Here is a 22,935-nt window from a genome sequence, read left to right as displayed (position 1 = left end):
ACTACTACTACTACTGCTACTACTGCTACTACTGCTACTACCGCTACTACTACTACTACTGCTACTACTGCTACTACTACTGCTACTACTACTACTACTACTACCGCTACCACTACTGCTACAACTACTACTACTGCTACTGCTACAACTACTTCTATCAAATGGTTGAAAGGAGCACTGAGTGTCAGTAGGTACTACCCACCTGCACAGACTGGTGTAGTGACTGTTGACCAGGCGGATGTGCTGACTGGCTAAAACTAGCTGGAGCCACGCCCCCATGGTTCACCTCAACTCCACCTTGACCCTGCACTCCTGAGAACACCTGCACGTCATTGGATGCTGAAAGAGCGAGAGCGAGAGAGAGAGAGAGAGAGAGAGAGAGAGACAGAGAGAGAGTCAAACATTTCACTGTAGTTGTTTTTTAATGAAGAGATCACTGCCAACCAAACTGAAGAAGTGAAGAGATTCAGCAACACTTGATGGACAATGGATTTCAATTTAAAAATAATCTTATTTATTGCTAAAAGTAGAAGCAACGGGTTTTGGGCTTTTGGTCGTCATCAGGGTTGTTGTTTTTGGCAGCTGTGAATGTTGTTTCTTTCTGACCTGTGGCAGGAGTCTTGACCAGCACAGACGCCTGCTGTGAGCTGGACTGGGCCTGTTGTGGGATCAGAAGAGCAGGCACATCTTGCTGTGAGCTGGACTGGGCCTGTTGTGGGATCAGAAGAGCAGGCACATCTTGCTGTGAGCTGGACTGGGCCTGTTGTGGGATCAGAAGAGCAGGCATATCTTGCTGTGAGTTGAACTGGGCTTGTTGTTGGGGTGGAGTTTGGGGTTGGCTATGCTGCTGTTGTTTGGCCTGTAGTAAAATGTTCTGTTGGACCTGAGAGTGAATAATGGACAGATAGAACAGAAATGAGTAGAAATACTTTGATTCTAACATATATAATAATCGAAAAGATGGTTTTGCTGGACTAAGACACCACTCACATATCAGGCAAAAAAACATGCAAGTAGAAGACAGGTTTTGTCGTGCCCTCTTCACAACTATTTCCCCCTCAGGAGACTGAAAAGATTGGGCATGGGTCCTCAGATCCTCAAAAAGGTTCTACAGCTGCACCATCGAGAGCCTCCTGACTCCTGACTGGCATCACTGCCTGATATGGCAACTGCTCGGCCTCCGACCGCAAGGCAGTGCGTACAGCCATCAAGCTGACAACCATCTAGGACCTCTACACCAGGCGGTGTCAGGAGGCCCTAAAAATTGTCAAAGACTCTAGCCACCTAAGTCATAGATTGTTCCCTCTGCTATCGCACGGCAAGCGGCACCGGAGAGCCAAGTCTTTATTTGGATTTGATTTCACCTTTATTTAACCAGGTAGGCCAGATCACCTTTATTAAACCAGGTAGGCCAGATCACCTTTATTTAACCAGGTAGACCAGATCACCTTTATTTAACCAGGTAGACCAGATCACCTTTATTTAACCAGGTAGACCAGATCACATTTATTTAACCAGGTAGACCAGATCACCTTTATTTAACCAGGTAGGATAGTTGAGAACAAGTTCTAATTTACAACTTTTATTTTATTTATTTTACCTTTATTTAACTAGACAAGTCAGTTAAGAACGAATTCTTATTTTCAATGACGGCCTAGGAACAGTGGGTTAACTGCCTGTACCTTGTCAGCTCGGGGGTTTGAACGTGCAACCTTCCGGTTACTAGTCCAACGCTCTAACCACTAGGCTACCCTGCCGCCCCCCTGCGACCTGGCCAAGATAAAGCAAAGTAGTGTGACACCAACAACAACACAGAGTTACACATGGAGTAAACAAACATACAGTCAATAACATAAAAGAGAAAGTCTAGGACCAAGAGGCTTCTAAACAGCTTCTACCACCAAACCATTCAACTCCTGAACATCTAATCAAATGGCTACCCCAAACTATTAGCACCCCCCCCCCCCCCCTCCCCTCTCTTTTACACCGCTGCTAGTATCTGTTGTCATCTATGCATAGTCACTTTAATTAGCTCTACCTACATGTACATCCTACCTGAACTAACCGGTACCCCCTGTATATAGCCTCCACATTGACTCTGTACCAGTGCCCCCTGTATATAGCCTCCACATTGACTCTGTACTGGTACCCCCTGTATATAGCCTCCACATTGACTCTGTACCGTAACACCCTGTATATAGCCTCCACATTGACTTTGTACTGGTACCCCCTGTATATAGCCTCCACATTGACTCTGTACCGTAACACCCTGTATATAGCCTCCACATTGACTCTGTACCGGTACCCCCTGTATATAGCCTCCACATTGACTCTGTACCAGTGCCCCCTGTATATAGCCTCCACATTGACTCTGTACCGGTACCCCCTGTATATAGCCTCCACATTGACTCTGTACCGGTACCCCCTGTATATAGCCTCCACATTGACTCTGTACCAGTGCCCCCTGTATATAGCCTCCACATTGTACTGGTACCCCCTGTATATAGCCTCCACATTGACTCTGTACCGTAACACCCTGTATATAGACTCCACATTGACTCTGTACCGGTACCCCCTGTATATAGCCTCCACATTGACTCTGTACCGGTACCCCCCTGTATATAGCCTCCACATTGACTCTGTACCGGTACCCCCTGTATATAGCCTCCACATTGACTCTTTACCGTAACACCCTGTATATAGACTCCACATTGACTCTGTACCGGTACCCCCTGTATATAGCCTCCACATTGACTCTGTACCGGTACCCCCCTGTATATAGCCTCCACATTGACTCTGTACCGGTACCCCCTGTATATAGCCTCCACATTGACTCTTTACCGTAACACCCTGTATATAGCCTCCACATTGACTCTGTACCGGTACCCCCTGTATATAGCCTCCACATTGACTCTGTACCGGTGCCCCCTGTATATAGCCTCCACATTGACTCTGTACTGGTACACCCTGTATATAGCCTCCACATTGACTCTGTACTGGTACCCCCTGTATATAGCCTCCACATTGTACTGGTACCCCCTGAATATAGCCTCCACATTGACTCTGTACCGGTACCCCCTGTATATAGCCTCCACATTGACTCTGTACCGGTACCCCCTGTATATAGCCTCCACATTGACTCTGTACCGGTGCCCCCTGTATATAGCCTCCACATTGTACTGGTACCCCCTGTATATAGCCTCCACATTGACTCTGTACCGGTACCCCCTGAATATAGCCTCCACATTGACTCTGTACCGGTACCCCCTGTATATAGCCTCCACATTGACTCTGTACCGGTACCCCCTGTATATAGCCTCCACATTGACTCTGTACCGGTGCCCCCTGTATATAGCCTCCACATTGTACTGGTACCCCCTGTATATAGCCTCCACATTGACTCTGTACCGGTACCCCCTGTATATAGCCTCCACATTGACTCTGTACCGGTACCCCCTGTATATAGCCTCCACATTGACTCTGTACCGGTACCCCCTGTATATAGCCTCCACATTGACTCTGTACCGGTACCCCCTGTATATAGCCTCCACATTGACTCTGTACCGGTACCCCCTGTATATAGCCTCCACATTGACTCTGTACCGGTACCCCCTGTATATAGCCTCCACATTGACTCTGTACCGGTGCCCCCTGTATATAGCCTCCACATTGTACTGGTACCCCCTGAATATAGCCTCCACATTGACTCTGTACCGGTACCCCCTGTATATAGCCTCCACATTGACTCTGTACCGGTACCCCCTGTATATAGCCTCCACATTGACTCTGTACCGGTACCCCCTGTATATAGCCTCCACATTGACTCTGTACCGGTGCCCCCTGTATATAGCCTCCACATTGGCTCTGTACCGGTACCCCCTGTATATAGCCTCCACATTGACTCTGTACTGGTACACCCTGTATATAGCCTCCACATTGACTCTGTACTGGTACCCCCTGTATATAGCCTCCACATTGTACTGGTACCCCCTGAATATAGCCTCCACATTGACTCTGTACCGGTACCCCCTGTATATAGCCTCCACATTGACTCTGTACCGGTACCCCCTGTATATAGCCTCCACATTGACTCTGTACCGGTGCCCCCTGTATATAGCCTCCACATTGTACTGGTACCCCCTGAATATAGCCTCCACATTGACTCTGTACCGGTACCCCCTGTATATAGCCTCCACATTGACTCTGTACCGGTACCCCCTGTATATAGCCTCCACATTGACTCTGTACCGGTACCCCCTGTATATAGCCTCCACATTGACTCTGTACCGGTACCCCCCTGTATATAGCCTCCACATTGAGTCTGTACCGGTACCCCCTGTATATAGCCTCCACATTGACTCTTTACCGTAACACCCTGTATATAGCCTCCACATTGACTCTGTACCGGTACCCCCTGTATATAGCCTCCACATTGACTCTGTACCGGTGCCCCCTGTATATAGCCTCCACATTGGCTCTGTACCGGTACCCCCTGTATATAGCCTCCACATTGACTCTGTACTGGTACACCCTGTATATAGCCTCCACATTGACTCTGTACTGGTACCCCCTGTATATAGCCTCCACATTGTACTGGTACCCCCTGAATATAGCCTCCACATTGACTCTGTACCGGTACCCCCTGTATATAGCCTCCACATTGACTCTGTACCGGTACCCCCTGTATATAGCCTCCACATTGACTCTGTACCGGTGCCCCCTGTATATAGCCTCCACATTGTACTGGTACCCCCTGTATATAGCCTCCACATTGACTCTGTACCGGTACCCCCTGAATATAGCCTCCACATTGACTCTGTACCGGTACCCCCTGTATATAGCCTCCACATTGACTCTGTACCGGTACCCCCTGTATATAGCCTCCACATTGACTCTGTACCGGTGCCCCCTGTATATAGCCTCCACATTGTACTGGTACCCCCTGTATATAGCCTCCACATTGACTCTGTACCGGTACCCCCTGTATATAGCCTCCACATTGACTCTGTACCGGTACCCCCTGTATATAGCCTCCACATTGACTCTGTACCGGTACCCCCTGTATATAGCCTCCACATTGACTCTGTACCGGTACCCCCTGTATATAGCCTCCACATTGACTCTGTACCGGTACCCCCTGTATATAGCCTCCACATTGACTCTGTACCGGTACCCCCTGTATATAGCCTCCACATTGACTCTGTACCGGTACCCCCTGAATATAGCCTCCACATTGACTCTGTACCGGTACCCCCTGTATATAGCCTCCACATTGACTCTGTACCGGTACCCCCTGTATATAGCCTCCACATTGACTCTGTACCGGTGCCCCCTGTATATAGCCTCCACATTGTACTGGTACCCCCTGAATATAGCCTCCACATTGACTCTGTACCGGTACCCCCTGTATATAGCCTCCACATTGACTCTGTACCGGTACCCCCTGTATATAGCCTCCACATTGACTCTGTACCGGTACCCCCTGTATATAGCCTCCACATTGACTCTGTACCGGTGCCCCCTGTATATAGCCTCCACATTGGCTCTGTACCGGTACCCCCTGTATATAGCCTCCACATTGACTCTGTACTGGTACACCCTGTATATAGCCTCCACATTGACTCTGTACTGGTACCCCCTGTATATAGCCTCCACATTGTACTGGTACCCCCTGAATATAGCCTCCACATTGACTCTGTACCGGTACCCCCTGTATATAGCCTCCACATTGACTCTGTACCGGTACCCCCTGTATATAGCCTCCACATTGACTCTGTACCGGTGCCCCCTGTATATAGCCTCCACATTGTACTGGTACCCCCTGAATATAGCCTCCACATTGACTCTGTACCGGTACCCCCTGTATATAGCCTCCACATTGACTCTGTACCGGTACCCCCTGTATATAGCCTCCACATTGACTCTGTACCGGTACCCCCTGTATATAGCCTCCACATTGACTCTGTACTGGTACCCCCTGTATATAGCCTCCACATTGACTCTGTACCGGTACCCCCTGTATATAGCCTCCACATTGACTCTGTACCGGTACCCCCTGTATATAGCCTACACATTGACTCTATACCGGTACCCCCTGTATATAGCCTCCACATTGACTCTGTACCGTAACACCCTGTATATAGCCTCCACATTGACTCTGCACCGGTACCCCCTGTATATAGCCTCCACATTGACTCTGTACCGTAATACCTTGTATATAGACTCCACATTGACTCTGTACCGTAACACCCTGTATATAGCCTCCACATTGACTCTGTACCGGTACCCCCTGTATATAGCCTCCACATTGACTCTGTACCAGTGCCCCCTGTATATAGCCTCCACATTGTACTGGTACCCCCTGTATATAGCCTCCACATTGACTCTGTACCGTAACACCCTGTATATAGACTCCACATTGACTCTGTACCGGTACCCCCTGTATATAGCCTCCACATTGACTCTGTACCGGTACCCCCCTGTATATAGCCTCCACATTGACTCTGTACCGGTACCCCCTGTATATAGCCTCCACATTGACTCTGTACCGGTACCCCCCTGTATATAGCCTCCACATTGACTCTGTACCGGTACCCCCTGTATATAGCCTCCACATTGACTCTTTACCGTAACACCCTGTATATAGCCTCCACATTGACTCTGTACCGGTGCCCCCTGTATACAGCCTCCACATTGGCTCTGTACCGGTACCCCCTGTATATAGCCTCCACATTGACTCTGTACTGGTACACCCTGTATATAGCCTCCACATTGACTCTGTACTGGTACCCCCTGTATATAGCCTCCACATTGTACTGGTACCCCCTGAATATAGCCTCCACATTGACTCTGTACCGGTACCCCCTGTATATAGCCTCCACATTGACTCTGTACCGGTACCCCCTGTATATAGCCTCCACATTGACTCTGTACCGGTGCCCCCTGTATATAGCCTCCACATTGTACTGGTACCCCCTGTATATAGCCTCCACATTGACTCTGTACCGGTACCCCCTGAATATAGCCTCCACATTGACTCTGTACCGGTACCCCCTGTATATAGCCTCCACATTGACTCTGTACCGGTACCCCCTGTATATAGCCTCCACATTGACTCTGTACCGGTGCCCCCTGTATATAGCCTCCACATTGTACTGGTACCCCCTGTATATAGCCTCCACATTGACTCTGTACCGGTACCCCCTGTATATAGCCTCCACATTGACTCTGTACCGGTACCCCCTGTATATAGCCTCCACATTGACTCTGTACCGGTACCCCCTGTATATAGCCTCCACATTGACTCTGTACCGGTACCCCCTGTATATAGCCTCCACATTGACTCTGTACCGGTACCCCCTGTATATAGCCTCCACATTGACTCTGTACCGGTACCCCCTGTATATAGCCTCCACATTGACTCTGTACCGGTACCCCCTGAATATAGCCTCCACATTGACTCTGTACCGGTACCCCCTGTATATAGCCTCCACATTGACTCTGTACCGGTACCCCCTGTATATAGCCTCCACATTGACTCTGTACCGGTGCCCCCTGTATATAGCCTCCACATTGTACTGGTACCCCCTGAATATAGCCTCCACATTGACTCTGTACCGGTACCCCCTGTATATAGCCTCCACATTGACTCTGTACCGGTACCCCCTGTATATAGCCTCCACATTGACTCTGTACCGGTACCCCCTGTATATAGCCTCCACATTGACTCTGTACCGGTGCCCCCTGTATATAGCCTCCACATTGGCTCTGTACCGGTACCCCCTGTATATAGCCTCCACATTGACTCTGTACTGGTACACCCTGTATATAGCCTCCACATTGACTCTGTACTGGTACCCCCTGTATATAGCCTCCACATTGTACTGGTACCCCCTGAATATAGCCTCCACATTGACTCTGTACCGGTACCCCCTGTATATAGCCTCCACATTGACTCTGTACCGGTACCCCCTGTATATAGCCTCCACATTGACTCTGTACCGGTGCCCCCTGTATATAGCCTCCACATTGTACTGGTACCCCCTGAATATAGCCTCCACATTGACTCTGTACCGGTACCCCCTGTATATAGCCTCCACATTGACTCTGTACCGGTACCCCCTGTATATAGCCTCCACATTGACTCTGTACCGGTACCCCCTGTATATAGCCTCCACATTGACTCTGTACTGGTACCCCCTGTATATAGCCTCCACATTGACTCTGTACCGGTACCCCCTGTATATAGCCTCCACATTGACTCTGTACCGGTACCCCCTGTATATAGCCTCCACATTGACTCTATACCGGTACCCCCTGTATATAGCCTCCACATTGACTCTGTACCGTAACACCCTGTATATAGCCTCCACATTGACTCTGTACCGGTACCCCCTGTATATAGCCTCCACATTGACTCTGTACCGTAATACCTTGTATATAGACTCCACATTGACTCTGTACCGTAACACCCTGTATATAGCCTCCACATTGACTCTGTACCGTAACACCCTGTATATAGCCTCCACATTGACTCTGTACCGGTACCCCCTGTATATAGCCTCCACATTGACTCTGTACTGGTAGCCCCTGTATATAGCCTCCACATTGACTCTGTACCGGTAGCCCCTGTATATAGCCTCCACATTGACTCTGTACCGTAACACCCTGTATATAGCCTCCACATTGACTCTGTACCGTAACACCCTGTATATAGCCTCCACATTGACTCTGTACCGTAACACCCTGTATATAGCCTCCACATTGACTCTGTACCGTAATACCCTGTATATATTGTTATTTCACTGTAAGGTCTATTACACCTGTTGTATTCAGCATTTCACTGTAAGGTCTACTACACCTGTTGTATTCAGCATTTCACTGTGAGGTCTACCTACACCTGTTGTATTCAGCATTTCACTGTAAGGTCTACTACACCTGTTGTATTCAGCATTTCACTGTGAGGTCTACTACACCTGTTGTATTCAGCATTTCACTGTAAGGTCTACCTACACCTGTTGTATTCAGCATTTCACTGTGAGGTCTACTACACCTGTTGTATTCAGCATTTCACTGTGAGGTCTACCTACACCTGTTGTATTCAGCATTTCACTGTAAGGTCTACTACACCTGTTGTATTCAGCATTTCACTGTGAGGTCTACTACACCTGTTGTATTCAGCATTTCACTGTCAGGTCTACTACACCTGTTGTATTCAGCATTTCACTGTGAGGTCTACTACACCTGTTGTATTCAGCATTTCACTGTGAGGTCTACTACACCTGTTGTATTCAGCATTTCACTGTAAGGTCTACTACACCTGTTGTATTCAGCATTTCACTGTGAGGTCTACTACACCTGTTGTATTCAGCATTTCACTGTGAGGTCTACTACACCTGTTGTATTCAGCATTTCACTGTAAGGTCTACTACACCTGTTGTATTCAGCATTTCACTGTGAGGTCTACTACACCTGTTGTATTCAGCATTTCACTGTCAGGTCTACTACACCTGTTGTATTCAGCATTTCACAGTAAGGTCTACTACACCTGTTGTATTCAGCATTTCACTGTGAGGTCTACTACACCTGTTGTATTCAGCATTTCACTGTAAGGTCTACTACACCTGTCGTATTCAGCATTTCACTGTAAGGTCTACTACACCTGTTGTATTCAGCATTTCACTGTAAGGTCTACTACACCTGTTGTATTCAGCATTTCACTGTAAGGTCTACTACACCTGTTGTATTCAGCATTTCACTGTGAGGTCTACTACACCTGTTGTATTCAGCATTTCACTGTGAGGTCTACTACACCTGTTGTATTCAGCATTTCACTGTGAGGTCTACTACACCTGTTGTATTCAGCATTTCACTGTGAGGTCTACTACACCTGTTGTATTCAGCATTTCACTGTGAGGTCTACTACATCTGTTGTATTCAGCATTTCACTGTGAGGTCTACTACACCTGTTGTATTCAGCATTTCACTGTAAGGTCTACTACACCTGTTGTATTCAGCATTTCACTGTGAGGTCTACTACACCTGTTGTATTCAGCATTTCACTGTGAGGTCTACTACACCTGTTGAATTCAGGGCGCTTGTGACAAATAAACTGTGATTTGATAAGATGTGATAACTTAACCAATCAAAACATCCGAGCAGCGAGATAAGTGTTAGGGTGTGTCACTTCAGACCTGCTGTAGTTTCTGTTGCGGAGAGGGCTGAGCGATGGGCTGAGCGATGGGCTGAGCGATGGGCTGAGCGATGGGCTGAGCGATGGGCTGAGCGATGGGCTGAGCGATGGGCTGAGCCTGGGTCTTCACCACTCCACCGCCGGGGGCCCCCACCTCGGGCACCGTAAATTGGAACCCTGCAGGAGGGCCCTGGAGAGTCTGGGAGGGTTTGGGGGAGCAGGTGGGAGGGGGGACGTCAGGTTGGTAGGGAGCAGGCTGGGAGGGGGGCCGGGACTGGATGTGCATCTGTTGCTGCTGCTGTTGTTGTTGTTGTTGTTGTTGTTGTTGTTGTTGTTGTTGTTGTTGTTGTTGTGCAGGCTGGGGGGAGCCAGGGATCTGGTTGTGGATAATGAACATTGAGGGAAGAGATGAGGGGGTGCAGGAGCGGACAGGGGTCTGTGGCTGGGAGGGGGTGCGGGACTGGCCATGGTGGAGGGGGGACTGCAGGGGGAAGGGGGAGGGCTGAGGGCTGTCCGACAGAGGGGGAGCAGTGTGGGAGGCCAGGGGCTGGGAGGGGGACAGGCTCTGGAGCTTCAACTGCTGTCCAGCCGCCTGGGGCATCTAGGGTTAGAGGTCAAAACAGACAGGAAACACATCAGACACAGAGGCTCCAAATAATACCAGACTTTAAGAAAATAAAACATGTGAAAACAGCATTATAACATCAAGGAGGAGCAGAGGAGGAGCAGAGGAGGAGCAGAGGAGGAGCGGAGGAGGAGCAGAGGAGGAGCAGAGGAGGAGCAGGGAGGAGCAGAGGAGGAGCGGAGAGGAGCGGAGGAGGAGCAGAGGAGGAGCAGAGGAGGAGCAGAGGAGGAGCAGAGGAGGAGCAGAGGAGGAGCGGAGGAGGAGCGGAGGAGGAGCGGAGGAGGAGCAGAGGAGGAGCAGAGGAGGAGCAGGGAGGAGCAGAGGAGGAGCGGAGAGGAGCGGAGCAGAGAAGGAGCAGGGAGGAGCGGAGAGGAGTGGAGCAGGGAGGCGCAGAGGAGGAGCAGGGAGGAGCACAGGCAGGTATAGGACATCAAGCAAAAACAGGAGAGGAGCAGAAAGGAGCAGAGGAGGAACAGGGAGGAGCAGAGAGGAGCAGGGATGAGCAGAGGAGGAGCGGAGCAGGGAGGCGCAGAGGAGGAGCACAGGCAGGTATAGGACATCAAGCAAAAACAGGAGAGGAGCAGAGAGGAGCGAGGACAGAGGAGAGGAGAGCAGTGAGGAGGAGAGCAGAGGAGCAGAACAGAGAGGATTAGAGAGAACAGAGAGGAGGAGAGAGAGAGGACAGAAAGGAGGAGGAGAGCAGGAGAGAGGAGGAGAGAGAGGAGCAGAACAGAGAGGATAGAGAGGATAGAGCGGACAGAGAGGAGGAGAGAGAGAGGACAGAGAGAGAGGACAGAAAGGAGGAGGAGAGCAGGAGAGAGGAGGAGAGAGAGAGGACAGAGAGAGAGGACAGAAAGGAGGAGGAGAGCTGGAGAGAGGAGGAGAGAGAGGAGCAGAACAGAGAGGATAGAGAGGATAGAGCGGACAGAGAGGAGGAGAGAGAGAGGACAGAGAGAGAGGACAGAAAGGAGGAGGAGAGCTGGAGAGAGGAGGAGAGAGAGGAGGAGAGGACAAGCAGATACAGGACATCAGAACGAAAACAGCAGTCAATGTGGAGGCTATATACAGGGGACAGCATGATGACACACATGATCAACTTTCAGAGAGAACAGGTTGTGAGGACCACACAGAGACACAAGCACCCTGCTGGTCAGTTTCTACAGGAAAACTAGGGCTAGTGTTATACTACTGCCCGTGGAAAAGAACAAGTCCATCCTCCAACCTGAAACACAACACGATGAGAAAGCCAAAAAGGTGTAGCATTCTGCCTGGCCTGCGAGAGACAGTTGAAAGGAGGAGAGATGATCTTGTGTTATTATGCTGAGGGGAACCGGTGGACGCGGGTTCTGGCAAGGTTTAAGCCAAGGGGTTTCTGGGAATAGAAGGGGTTGGGCATCTAGGTTTGGGGCAAAACCCAGTTGTTGCATGAGAGGGGTAGAGAGACTGGAGCAAATGGGGGGTATCACAGTCACTGTAGTCAACAGAGGAGCAAGGAGCCGTAGAAGGGGAGAGGAGCAAGGATGGGAGAGGAGGGGAGAGGAGCAGGGAGCCGGAGGAGGGGAGAGGAGCAGGGAGCCGGAGGAGGGGAGAGGAGCAGGGAGCCAGAGGAGGGGAGAGGAGCAGGGAGCCAGAGGAGGGGAGAGGAGCAGGGAGCCAGAGGAGGGGAGAGGAGCAGGGAGCCGGAGGAGGGGAGAGGAGCAGGAGGAGGGGAGAGGAGCAGGAGGAGGGGAGAGGAGCCAGAGGAGGGGAGAGGAGCAGGGAGCCGGAGGAGGGGAGAGGAGCAGGGAGCCGGAGGAGGGGAGAGGAGCAGGGAGCCGGAGGAGGGGAGGGGAGAGGAGCAGGGAGCCGGAGGAGGGGAGAGGAGCAGGGAGCCAGAGGAGGGGAGAGGAGCAGGGAGCCAGAGGAGGGGAGAGGAGCAGGGAGCCGGAGGAGGGGAGAGGAGCAGGGAGCCGGAGGAGGGGAGAGGAGCAGGGAGCCGGAGGAGGGGAGAGGAGCAGGGAGCCGGAGGAGGGGAGAGGAGCAGGGAGCCAGAGGAGGGGAGAGGAGCAGGGAGCCAGAGGAGTGGAGAGGAGCAGGGAGCCAGAGGAGGGGAGAGGAGCAGGGAGCCGGAAGAGGGGAGAGGAGCAGGGAGCCGGAGGAGGGGAGTGGAGCAGGGAGCCGGAGGAGGGGAGAGGAGCAGGGAGACAGAGGAGGGGAGAGGAGCAGGGAGCCGGAGGAGGGGAGAGGAGCAGGGAGCCAGAGGAGGGGAGAGGAGCAAGGATGGGAGAGGAGGGGAGAGGAGCAGGGAGCCGGAGGAGGGGAGAGGAGCAGGGAGCCGGAGGAGAGGAGAGGAGCAGGAGGAGGGGAGAGGAGCAGGGAGCCGGAGGAGGAGAGAGGAGCAGGGAGCCGGAGGAGGGGAGAGGAGCAGGGAGCCGGAGGGGAGAGGAGCAGGGAGCCAGAGGAGGGGAGAGGAGCAAGGAGCCGGAGGAGGGGAGAGGAGCAGGGAGCCGTAGGAGCGGAGAGGAGCAAGGATGGGAGAGGGGAGAGGAGCAGGATGGAGAGGAGGGGAGAGGAGGGGAGAGGAGCAAGGAGCCGTAGGAGGGGAGAGGAGCAGGATGGGAGAGGAGGGGAGCAGGATGGGAGAGGAGGGGAGCGGAGCAGGATGGGAGAGGAGGGGAGAGGAGCAAGGAGCCGTAGGAGGGGAGAGGAGCAGGATGGGAGAGGAGAGGAGCAGGGAGCCGTAGGAGGGGAGAGGAGCAGGGAGCCAGAGGAGGGGAGAGGAGCAGGGAGCCGGAGGAGGGGAGAGGAGCAGGGAGCCATAGGAGGGGAGAGGAGCAGGGAGCCGTAGGAGCGGAGAGGAGCAAGGATGGGAGAGGAGGGGAGAGGAGCAGGGAGCCAGAGGAGGGGAGAGGAGCCGGAGGAGGGGAGAGGAGCAGGGAGCCGTAGGAGCGGAGAGGAGCAAGGACGGGAGAGGAGGGGAGAGGAGCAGGATGGGAGAGGAGGGGAGAGGAGCAAGGAGCCGTAGGAGGGGAGAGGAGCAGGATGGGAGAGGAGGGGAGCGGAGGGGAGCGGAGCAGGATGGGAGAGGAGGGGAGCGGAGGGGAGAGGAGCAGGATGGGAGAGGAGGGGAGACGAGCAAGGAGCCGTAGGAGGGGAGAGGAGCAGGATGGGAGAGGAGAGGAGCAGGGAGCCGTAGGAGGGGAGAGGAGCAAGGAGCCGTAGGAGGGGAGAGGAGCAAGGAGCCGGAGGAAGGGAGAGGAGCAGGATGGGAGAGGAGCAGGTCTAGTATGATGAGATATGACAGGTCTAGTATGATGAGATATGACAGGTCTAGTATGATGAGGTATGACAGGTCTAGTATGATGAGATATGACAGGTCTAGTATGATGAGATATGACAGGTCTAGTACGATGAGATATGACAGGTCTAGTATGATGAGATATGACAGGTCTAGTATGATGAGATATGACAGGTCTAGTACGATGAGATATGACAGGTCTAGTATGATGAGATATGACAGGTCTAGTATGATGAGGTATGACAGGTCTAGTATGATGAGATATGACAGGTCTAGTATGATGAGATATGACAGGTCTAGTATGATGAGATATGACAGGTCTAGTATGATGAGGTATGACAGGTCTAGTATGATGAGATATGACAGGTCTAGTATGATGAGGTATGACAGGTCTAGTATGATGAGGTATGACAGGTCTAGTATGATGAGATATGACAGGTCTAGTATGATGAGATATGACAGGTCTAGTATGATGAGGTATGACAGGTCTAGTATGATGAGGTATGACAGGTCTAGTATGATGAGGTATGACAGGTCTAGTATGATGAGATATGACAGGTCTAGTATGATGAGATATGACAGGTCTAGTATGATGAGATATGACAGGTCTAGTATGATGAGATATGACAGGTCTAGTATGATGAGATATGACAGGTCTAGTATGATGAGGTATGACAGGTCTAGTATGATGAGATATGACAGGTCTAGTATGATGAGATATGACAGGTCTAGTATGATGAGGTATGACAGGTCTAGTATGATGAGATATGACAGGTCTAGTATGATGAGGTATGACAGGTCTAGTATGATGAGATATGACAGGTCTAGTATTATACATGAGTAGTGATGTCACATTCAGGAACACATGCATGTGAAACAAAGTGAGAGCGGACTGGTGATTTAGAGGAAACAAATTGTGCAGGGGGAGTGAGAGAGAGTGAGAGGGAGTGAGAGAGAGTGAGAGAGAGTGAGAGGGAGTGAGAGGGAGTGAGAGGGAGTGAGAGGGAGTGAGAGGGAGTGAGAGGGAGTGAGAGGGAGTGAGAGGGAGTGAGAGGGAGTGAGAGAGAGTGAGAGAGAGGGAGTGAGAGGGAGTGAGAGGGAGTGAGAGGGAGTGAGAGGGAGTGAGAGAGAGTGAGAGAGAGTGAGTGAGAGGGAGTGAGAGAGAGTGAGAGGGAGTGAGAGAGAGTGAGAGAGAGTGAGAGGGAATGAGAGGGAGTGAGAGAGAGTGAGAGGGAGTGAGAGGGAGTGAGAGGGAGTGAGAGGGAGTGAGAGGGAGTGAGAGAGAGTGAGAGGGAGTGAGAGGGAGTGAGAGAGAGTGAGTGAGAGGGAGTGAGAGGGAGTGAGAGGGAGTGAGAGAGAGTGAGAGAGAGTGAGAGGGAGTGAGAGGGAGTGAGTGAGAGGGAGTGAGAGGGAGTGAGAGAGAGTGAGAGGAAGTGAGAGAGAGTGAGAGGGAGTGAGAGGGAGTGAGAGGGAGTGAGAGGGAGTGAGAGGGAGTGAGAGAGAGAGGCAGACAATGTCCTAACAGAGTGGCAGCAACAAGGGGGTGGGGCTTAGCATTAAGGGGCGTATTGTCTACCTGGTTTACCACTGCTGCCTCAGCTAATTGGCTGTCAAGACCCGAGGGTGTGTTGCCAGAGCTGCTGTTGCTGCTGACGATAACGGACGCTGGGACGCCCACTGAGACAGAGGGGGCGGGGTCATTCTCTGTCTGTCGCTGGTCCTGACATGGGCACATTAACGATTCAAGAAGAGAGGGAGGAGAGAGAGGGATGGAGAGAGAGAGAGAGAGAGATAAGAGAGGCAGGGAGCGAGAGGCAGGGAGCGAGAGGCAGGGAGCGAGAGGCAGGGAGCGAGAGGCAGGGAGAGAGAGGCAGGGAGAGAGAGGCAGGGAGAGAGAGGCAGGGAGAGAGAGGCAGGGAGAGAGAGGCAGGGAGAGAGAGGCAGGGAGAGAGAGGCAGGGAGAGGGAGGCAGGGAGAGGGAGGCAGGGAGAGGGAGGCAGGGAGAGGGAGGCAGGGAGAGGGAGGCAGGGAGAGGGAGGGAGGGAGGGAGAGGGAGGGAGAGAGAGGGGGAGAGAGGGGGAGAGAGGGGGAGAGAGAGGGGGAGAGAGAGGGGGAGAGAGAGGGAGAGCAGAGAAAAATGGAGAAGATGAGTAAAATAGGAAACCAGAGGTAGGTAGGTCAGGTACCATTGGAATCAGTCTATCATCCATGATGCATCACTCTGTTATCTTGTTGGCCAATATTAACTGTTCACTTCAGATCAACAACAATGTCAACAGAGACTGGAGTGGTAGAGATAGTGAGGAGAGGAGAGGTAGAGGAGGAGTGGTAGAAAGTAGGGGTGGAGGTAGAGAGGAAAGAGGAGAGGTAGAGAGGAGAGGTAGAGGAGGAGTGGTAGAGATGGTGAGGAGAGGAGAGGTAGAGGAGGAGCGGTAGAGATGGTGAGGAGAGGAGGAGTGGTAGAGAGGAGAGGCAGAGAGAAGGGGTGGAGGTAGAGAGGAAATAGGAGAGGTAGAGAGGAGAGGTAGAGGAGGAGTGGTAGAGAGGAGAGGCAGAGAGACGGGGTGGAGGTAGAGAGGAAATAGGAGAGGTAGAGAGGAGAGGTAGAGAGGAGAGGTAGAGAGGAGAGGTAGAGGAGGAGTGGTAGAGGAGGAGTGGTAGAGATAGTGAGGAGAGGAGAGGTAGAGGAGGAGTGGTAGAGAGGTAAAGAGGAGAGGTAGAGAGGAGGGGTGGAGGTAGAGAGGTAAAGAGGAGAGGTAGAGAGGAGGGGTGGAGGTAGAGAGGTCAAGAGGAGAGGTAGTTGTGGAGGTAGAGAGGTAAAGAGGAGAGGTAGAGAGGAGGGGTGGAGGTAGAAAGGTAAAGATGAGAGGTAGAGAGGAGGGGTGGAGGTAGAGAGGTAAAGAGGAGAGGTAGGGGTGGAGGTAGAGAGGTAAAGAGGAGAGGTAGAGAGGAGGGGTGGAGGTAGAGAGGTAAAGAGGAGAGGTAGAGAGGAGGGGTGGAGGTAGAGAGGTAAAGAGGAGAGGTAGAGAGGAGGGGTGGAGGTAGAGAGGTCAAGAGGAGAGGTAGTTGTGGAGGTAGAGAGGTAAAGAGGAGAGGTAGAGAGGAGGGGTGGAGGTAGAAAGGTAAAGAGGAGAGGTAGAGAGGAGGGGTGGAGGTAGAGAGGTAAAGAGGAGAGGTAGAGAGGAGGGGTGGAGGTAGAGAGGTAAAGAGGAGAGGTAGAGAGGAGGGGTGGAGGTAGAGAGGTAAAGAGGAGAGGTAGAGAGTAGGGGTGGAGGTAGAGAAGTAAAGAGGAGAGGTAGAGAGGAGGGGTGGAGGTAGAGAGGTAAAGAGGAGAGGTAGAGAGGAGGGGTGGAGGTAGAGAGGTAAAGAGGAGAGATAGGGGTGGAGGTAGAGAGGTAAAGAGGAGAGGTAGAGAGGAGGGGTGGAGGTAGAGAGGTAAAGAGGAGAGGTAGGGGTGGAGGTAGAGAGGTAAAGAGGAGAGGTAGAGAGGAGGGGTGGAGGTAGAAAGGTAAAGAGGAGAGGTAGGGGTGGAGGTAGAGAGGTAAAGAGGAGAGGTAGAGAGTAGGGCTGTTGCGGTGACAGTTTTCCTGCCATACCGGCAGTCGTGGGTCCTGACCACATTCAAATCAAATTATATGTGACCATTGAACCACTGTAATCTCCTTTTATGCACTCTGGACAGACGTTGGTAGTACTAACGACCAGCGGGCCCTCATGGCCCGGGACTCAGGGCTCTAACGACCATCAGGTCCTACTGGCCTGGTACTCAGGGCTCTAACGACCATCAGGTCCTAATGGCCTGGTACTCAGGGCTCTAACGACCATCAGGTCCTAATGGCCTGGTACTCAGGGCTCTAACGACCATCAGGTCCTAATGGCCTGGTACTCAGGGCTCTAACGACCATCAGGTCCTAATGGCCTGGTACTCAGGGCTCTAACGACCATCAGGTCCTAATGGCCTGGTACTCAGGGCTCTAACGACCATCAGGTCCTAATGGCCTGGTACTCAGGGCTCTAACGACCATCAGGTCCTAATGGCCTGGTACTCAGGGCTCTAACGACCATCAGGTCCTAATGGCCTGGTACTCAGGGCTCTAACTACCCTCAGGTCGTAATGGCCTGGTACTCAGGGCTCTAACTACCCTCAGGTCGTAATGGCCTGGTACTCAGGGCTCTAACTACCCTCAGGTCGTAATGGCCTGGTACTCAGGGCTCTAACTACCCTCAGGTCGTAATGGCCTGGTACTCAGGGCTCTAACTACCCTCAGGTCGTAATGACCTTTTTCCACATTTTGTTACATTACAACACACCACAGTTTGGGATGTGACCTGTCCCACAGCAACATCACGGTATACACAGTTTGGAATGCCACCTGTCCCGCAGCAACATCACGGTATACACAGTTTGGGATGTCACCTGTCCCACAGCAACATCACAGTTTGGGATGTCACCTGTCCCACAGCAACATCACGGTATACACAGTTTGGAATGTCACCTGTCCCACAGCAACATCACGGTATACACAGTTTGGGATGGCACCTGTCCCGCAGCAACATCACAGTTTGGGATGTGACCTGTCCCGCAGCAACATCACGGTATACACAGTTTGGGATGTCACCTGTCCCGCAGCAACATCACAGTTTGGGATGTCACCTGTCCCACAGCAACATCACGGTATACACAGTTTGGGATGTCACCTGTCCCACAGCAACATCACGGTATACACAGTTTGGTATGTCACCTGTCCCACAGCAACATCACGGTATACACAGTTTGGGATGCCACCTGTCCCGCAGCAACATCACAGTTTGGGATGTCACCTGTCCCACAGCAACATCACGGTATACACAGTTTGGTATGTCACCTGTCCCATAGCAACATCACGGTATACACAGTTTGGGATGTGACCTGTCCCGCAGCAACATCACAGTTTGGGATGTCACCTGTCCCACAGCAACATCACAGTTTGGGATGTGACCTGTCCCGCAGCAACATCACAGTTTGGGATGTCACCTGTCCCACAGCAACATCACAGTATACACAGTTTGGGATGCCACCTGTCCCACAGCAACATCACAGTTTGGGATGTGTCCTGTCCCACAGCAACATCACAGTTTGGGATGTAACCTGTCCCACAGCAACATCACGGTATACACAGTTTGGGATGCCACCTGTCCCGCAGCAACATCACAGTTTGGGATGTGACCTGTCCCACAGCAACATCACAGTTTGGGATGTCACCTGTCCCACAGCAACATCACGGTTTAGGATGTGACCTGTCCCACAGCAACACCACAGTTTGGGATGTGACCTGTCCCGCAGCAACATCACAGTTTGGGATGTCACCTGTCCCACAGCAACATCACGGTATACACAGTTTGGGATGCCACCTGTCCCACAGCAACATCACAGTTTGGGATGCCACCTGTCCCGCAGCAACATCACGGTTTAGGATGTGACCTGTCCCACAGCAACATCACGGTATACACAGTTTGGGATGCCACCTGTCCCACAGCAACATCACAGTTTGGGATGCCACCTGTCCCGCAGCAACATCACGGTATACACAGTTTGGGATGCCACCTGTCCCACAGCAACATCACAGTTTGGAATGCTACCTGTCCCGCAGCAACATCACGGTTTAGGATGTGACCTGTCCCACAGCAACATCACAGTTTGGGATGTGACCTGTCCCGCAGCAACATCACAGTTTGGGATGTGACCTGTCCCGCAGCAACATCACGGTTTAGGATGTGACCTGTCCCACAGCAACACCACAGTTTGGGATGTGACCTGTCCCGCAGCAACATCACAGTTTGGGATGTGACCTGTCCCACAGCAACATCACAGTTTGGGATGTGACCTGTCCCGCAGCAACATCACAGTTTGGGATGTGACCTGTCCCGCAGCAACATCACAGTTTGGGATGTGACCTGTCCCGCAGCAACATCATGGTTTAGGATGTGACCTGTCCCACAGCAACACCACAGTTTGGGATGTGACCTGTCCCGCAGCAACATCACAGTTTGGGATGTGACCTGTCCCACAGCAACATCACGGCGTACACAGTTTGTGATGTCACCTGTCCCGCAGCAACATCACAGTTTGGGATGTCACCTGTCCCACAGCAACACCACGGTATACACGGTTTGGAATGCCACCTGTCCCACAGCAACACCACGGTATACACAGTTTGGGATGTGACCTGTCCCGCAGCAACATCACGGTTTGGAATGCCACCTGTCCCACAGCAACACCACAGTTTGGGATGTCACCTGTCCCACAGCAACACCACGGTATACACGGTTTGGAATTCCACCTGTCCCACAGCAACACCACAGTTTGGAATGCCACCTGTCCCACAGCAACACCACAGTTTGGAATGCCACCTGTCCCACAGCAACACCACAGTTTGGAATGCCACCTGTCCCACAGCAACATCACGGTATACACAGTTTGGGATGTCACCTGTCCCACAGCAACATCACGGTATACACAGTTTGGAATGCCACCTGTCCCGCAGCAACACCACAGTTTTGGATGTGACCTGTCCCACAGCAACACCACAGTTTGGGATGCCACCTGTCCCACAGCAACACCAGAGTTTGGGATGCCACCTGTCCCACAGCAACACCACAGTTTGGGATGTCACCTGTCCCGCAGCAACACCACAGTTTGGGATGTGACCTGTCCCACAGCAACATCACAGTTTGGGATGTCACCTGTCCCACAGCAACATCACAGTTTGGGATGCCACCTGTCCCACAGCAACACCAGAGTTTGGGATGCCACCTGTCCCACAGCAACACCAGAGTTTGGGATGTCACCTGTCCCACAGCAACACCACAGTTTGGGATGTGACCTGTCCCACAGCAACATCACAGTTTGGGATGTCACCTGTCCCACAGCAACATCACGGTATACACAGTTTGGGATGTCACCTGTCCCACAGCAACATCACGGTATACACAGTTTGGAATGCTACCTGTCCCACAGCAACACCAAAGTTTGGGATGTGACCTGTCCCACAGCAACACCACAGTTTGGGATGTGACCTGTCCCACAGCAACACCACAGTTTGGGATGTCACCTGTCCCACAGCAACATCACGGTATACACAGTTTGGGATGTCACCTGTCCCACAGCAACATCACGGTATACACAGTTTGGAATGGCACCTGTCCCACAGCAACACCACAGTTTGGGATGTGACCTGTCCCACAGCAACACCACAGTTTGGGATGTGACCTGTCCCACAGCAACACCACAGTTTGGGATGTGACCTGTCCCACAGCAACACCACAGTTTGGGATGTCACCTGTCCCACAGCAACATCACTGGAGTAGCCAGCCTGACATGAATGAAAAACATAACGGAGGGAAAGTGGCCTCCAGTCACATAATGTATTTTTCATTCTTGACCCTGTTCCTGCCAAATTTGATAAATCAAAACTCATTTGACATATTAGTAAAGACAATATTCAACTGAGAATAGTCTGATGGGTGAAAATGTGATCACTTGATGAACAGCTTGTGCAGCCGGAGGCAAGGAACAGACAGCAAACTTACTGAAGTCATCAATAGTCTATAGTCCCACCATGCAGCCGATATATCTTTTGATTTCTAACACATTCCAAGGTTTGTATAATTTACAACTAAAGTTGTCAAATAACTCTAAATCTAACGTATAAGACCTGTTTCAAATGATGTCTATTATGCTCAACACAGACACTTCATATCCGCACACTTCTGAATGGGAAAAATATCCTTTATATTTTATTAAGCTAAGTTCAATTATATTCTTCTTACTATAAAATCATATAAAATATAACATACAGTATCTAGTCTGATAACATACAGTATCTAGTCTGATAACATACAGTATCTAGTCTGATAACATACAGTATCTAGTCAGATAACATACAGTATCTAGTCTGATAACATACAGTATCTAGTCTGATAACATACAGTATCTAGTCTGATAACATACAGTATCTAGTCAGATAACATACAGTATCTAGTCTGATAACATACAGTCTATAGTCAGATAACATACAGTATCTAGTCTGATAACATACAGTATCTAGTCTGATAACATACAGTATCTAGTCTGATAACATACAGTATCTAGTCAGATAACATACAGTATCTAGTCTGATAACATACAGTATCTAGTCTGATAACATACAGTATCTAGTCAGATAACATACAGTATCTAGTCTGATAACATACAGTATCTAGTCTGATAACATACAGTATCTAGTCTGATAACATACAGTATCTAGTCTGATAACATACAGTATCTAGTCTGATAACATACAGTATCTAGTCTGATAACATACAGTATCTAGTCTGATAACATACAGTATCTAGTCTGATAACATACAGTATCTAGTCTGATAACATACAGTATCTAGTCTGATAACATACAGTATCTAGTCTGATAACATACAGTATCTAGTCTGATAACATACAGTATCTAGTCTGATAACATACAGTATCTAGTCTGATAACATACAGTATCTAGTCTGATAACATACAGTATATAGTCTGATAACATACAGTATCTAGTCTGATAACATACAGTATCTAGTCTGATAACATACAGTATCTAGTCAGATAACATACAGTATCTAGTCAGATAACATACAGTATCTAGTCAGATAACATACAGTATCTAGTCAGATAACATACAGTATCTAGTCAGATAACATACAGTATCTAGTCTGATAACATACAGTATCTAGTCTGATAACATACAGTATCTAGTCTGATAACATACAGTATCTAGTCAGATAACATACAGTATCTAGTCTGATAACATACAGTATCTAGTCTGAT

General features: G+C 50.8%; 1 protein-coding gene across 4 annotated transcripts in view; it reads right to left on the bottom strand.

Moving 5' to 3' along the window:
* Window positions 1-22,935, bottom strand: part of bicra (BRD4 interacting chromatin remodeling complex associated protein) — a 79,020-nt gene that overhangs the window by 31,535 nt on the left and 24,550 nt on the right. For 2 of the 4 annotated variants that reach the window (XM_090219005.1, XM_090219004.1), the window contains 4 exons: window positions 15,671-15,814; window positions 10,194-10,793; window positions 607-883; window positions 203-339 (listed from right to left, as the gene is read on the bottom strand). In XM_090219005.1, the coding sequence (XP_090075131.1) occupies window positions 203-339; window positions 607-883; window positions 10,194-10,793; window positions 15,671-15,814 (1,158 nt within the window). The remainder of the gene's footprint in view (window positions 1-202; window positions 340-606; window positions 884-10,193; window positions 10,794-15,670; window positions 15,815-22,935) is intronic. The other 2 variants (XM_090219006.1, XM_090219007.1) reach the window with 2 other exon arrangements.

This window comes from Oncorhynchus mykiss, chromosome 24, assembly GCF_057628025.1.
Source record: "Oncorhynchus mykiss isolate SJ-2025 chromosome 24, ASM5762802v1, whole genome shotgun sequence".
Taxonomy (NCBI): Eukaryota; Metazoa; Chordata; class Actinopteri; order Salmoniformes; family Salmonidae; genus Oncorhynchus; species Oncorhynchus mykiss.
Note: the sequence above shows the minus strand (reverse complement) of the source record. Positions and strands in the feature narration are given on the sequence as shown.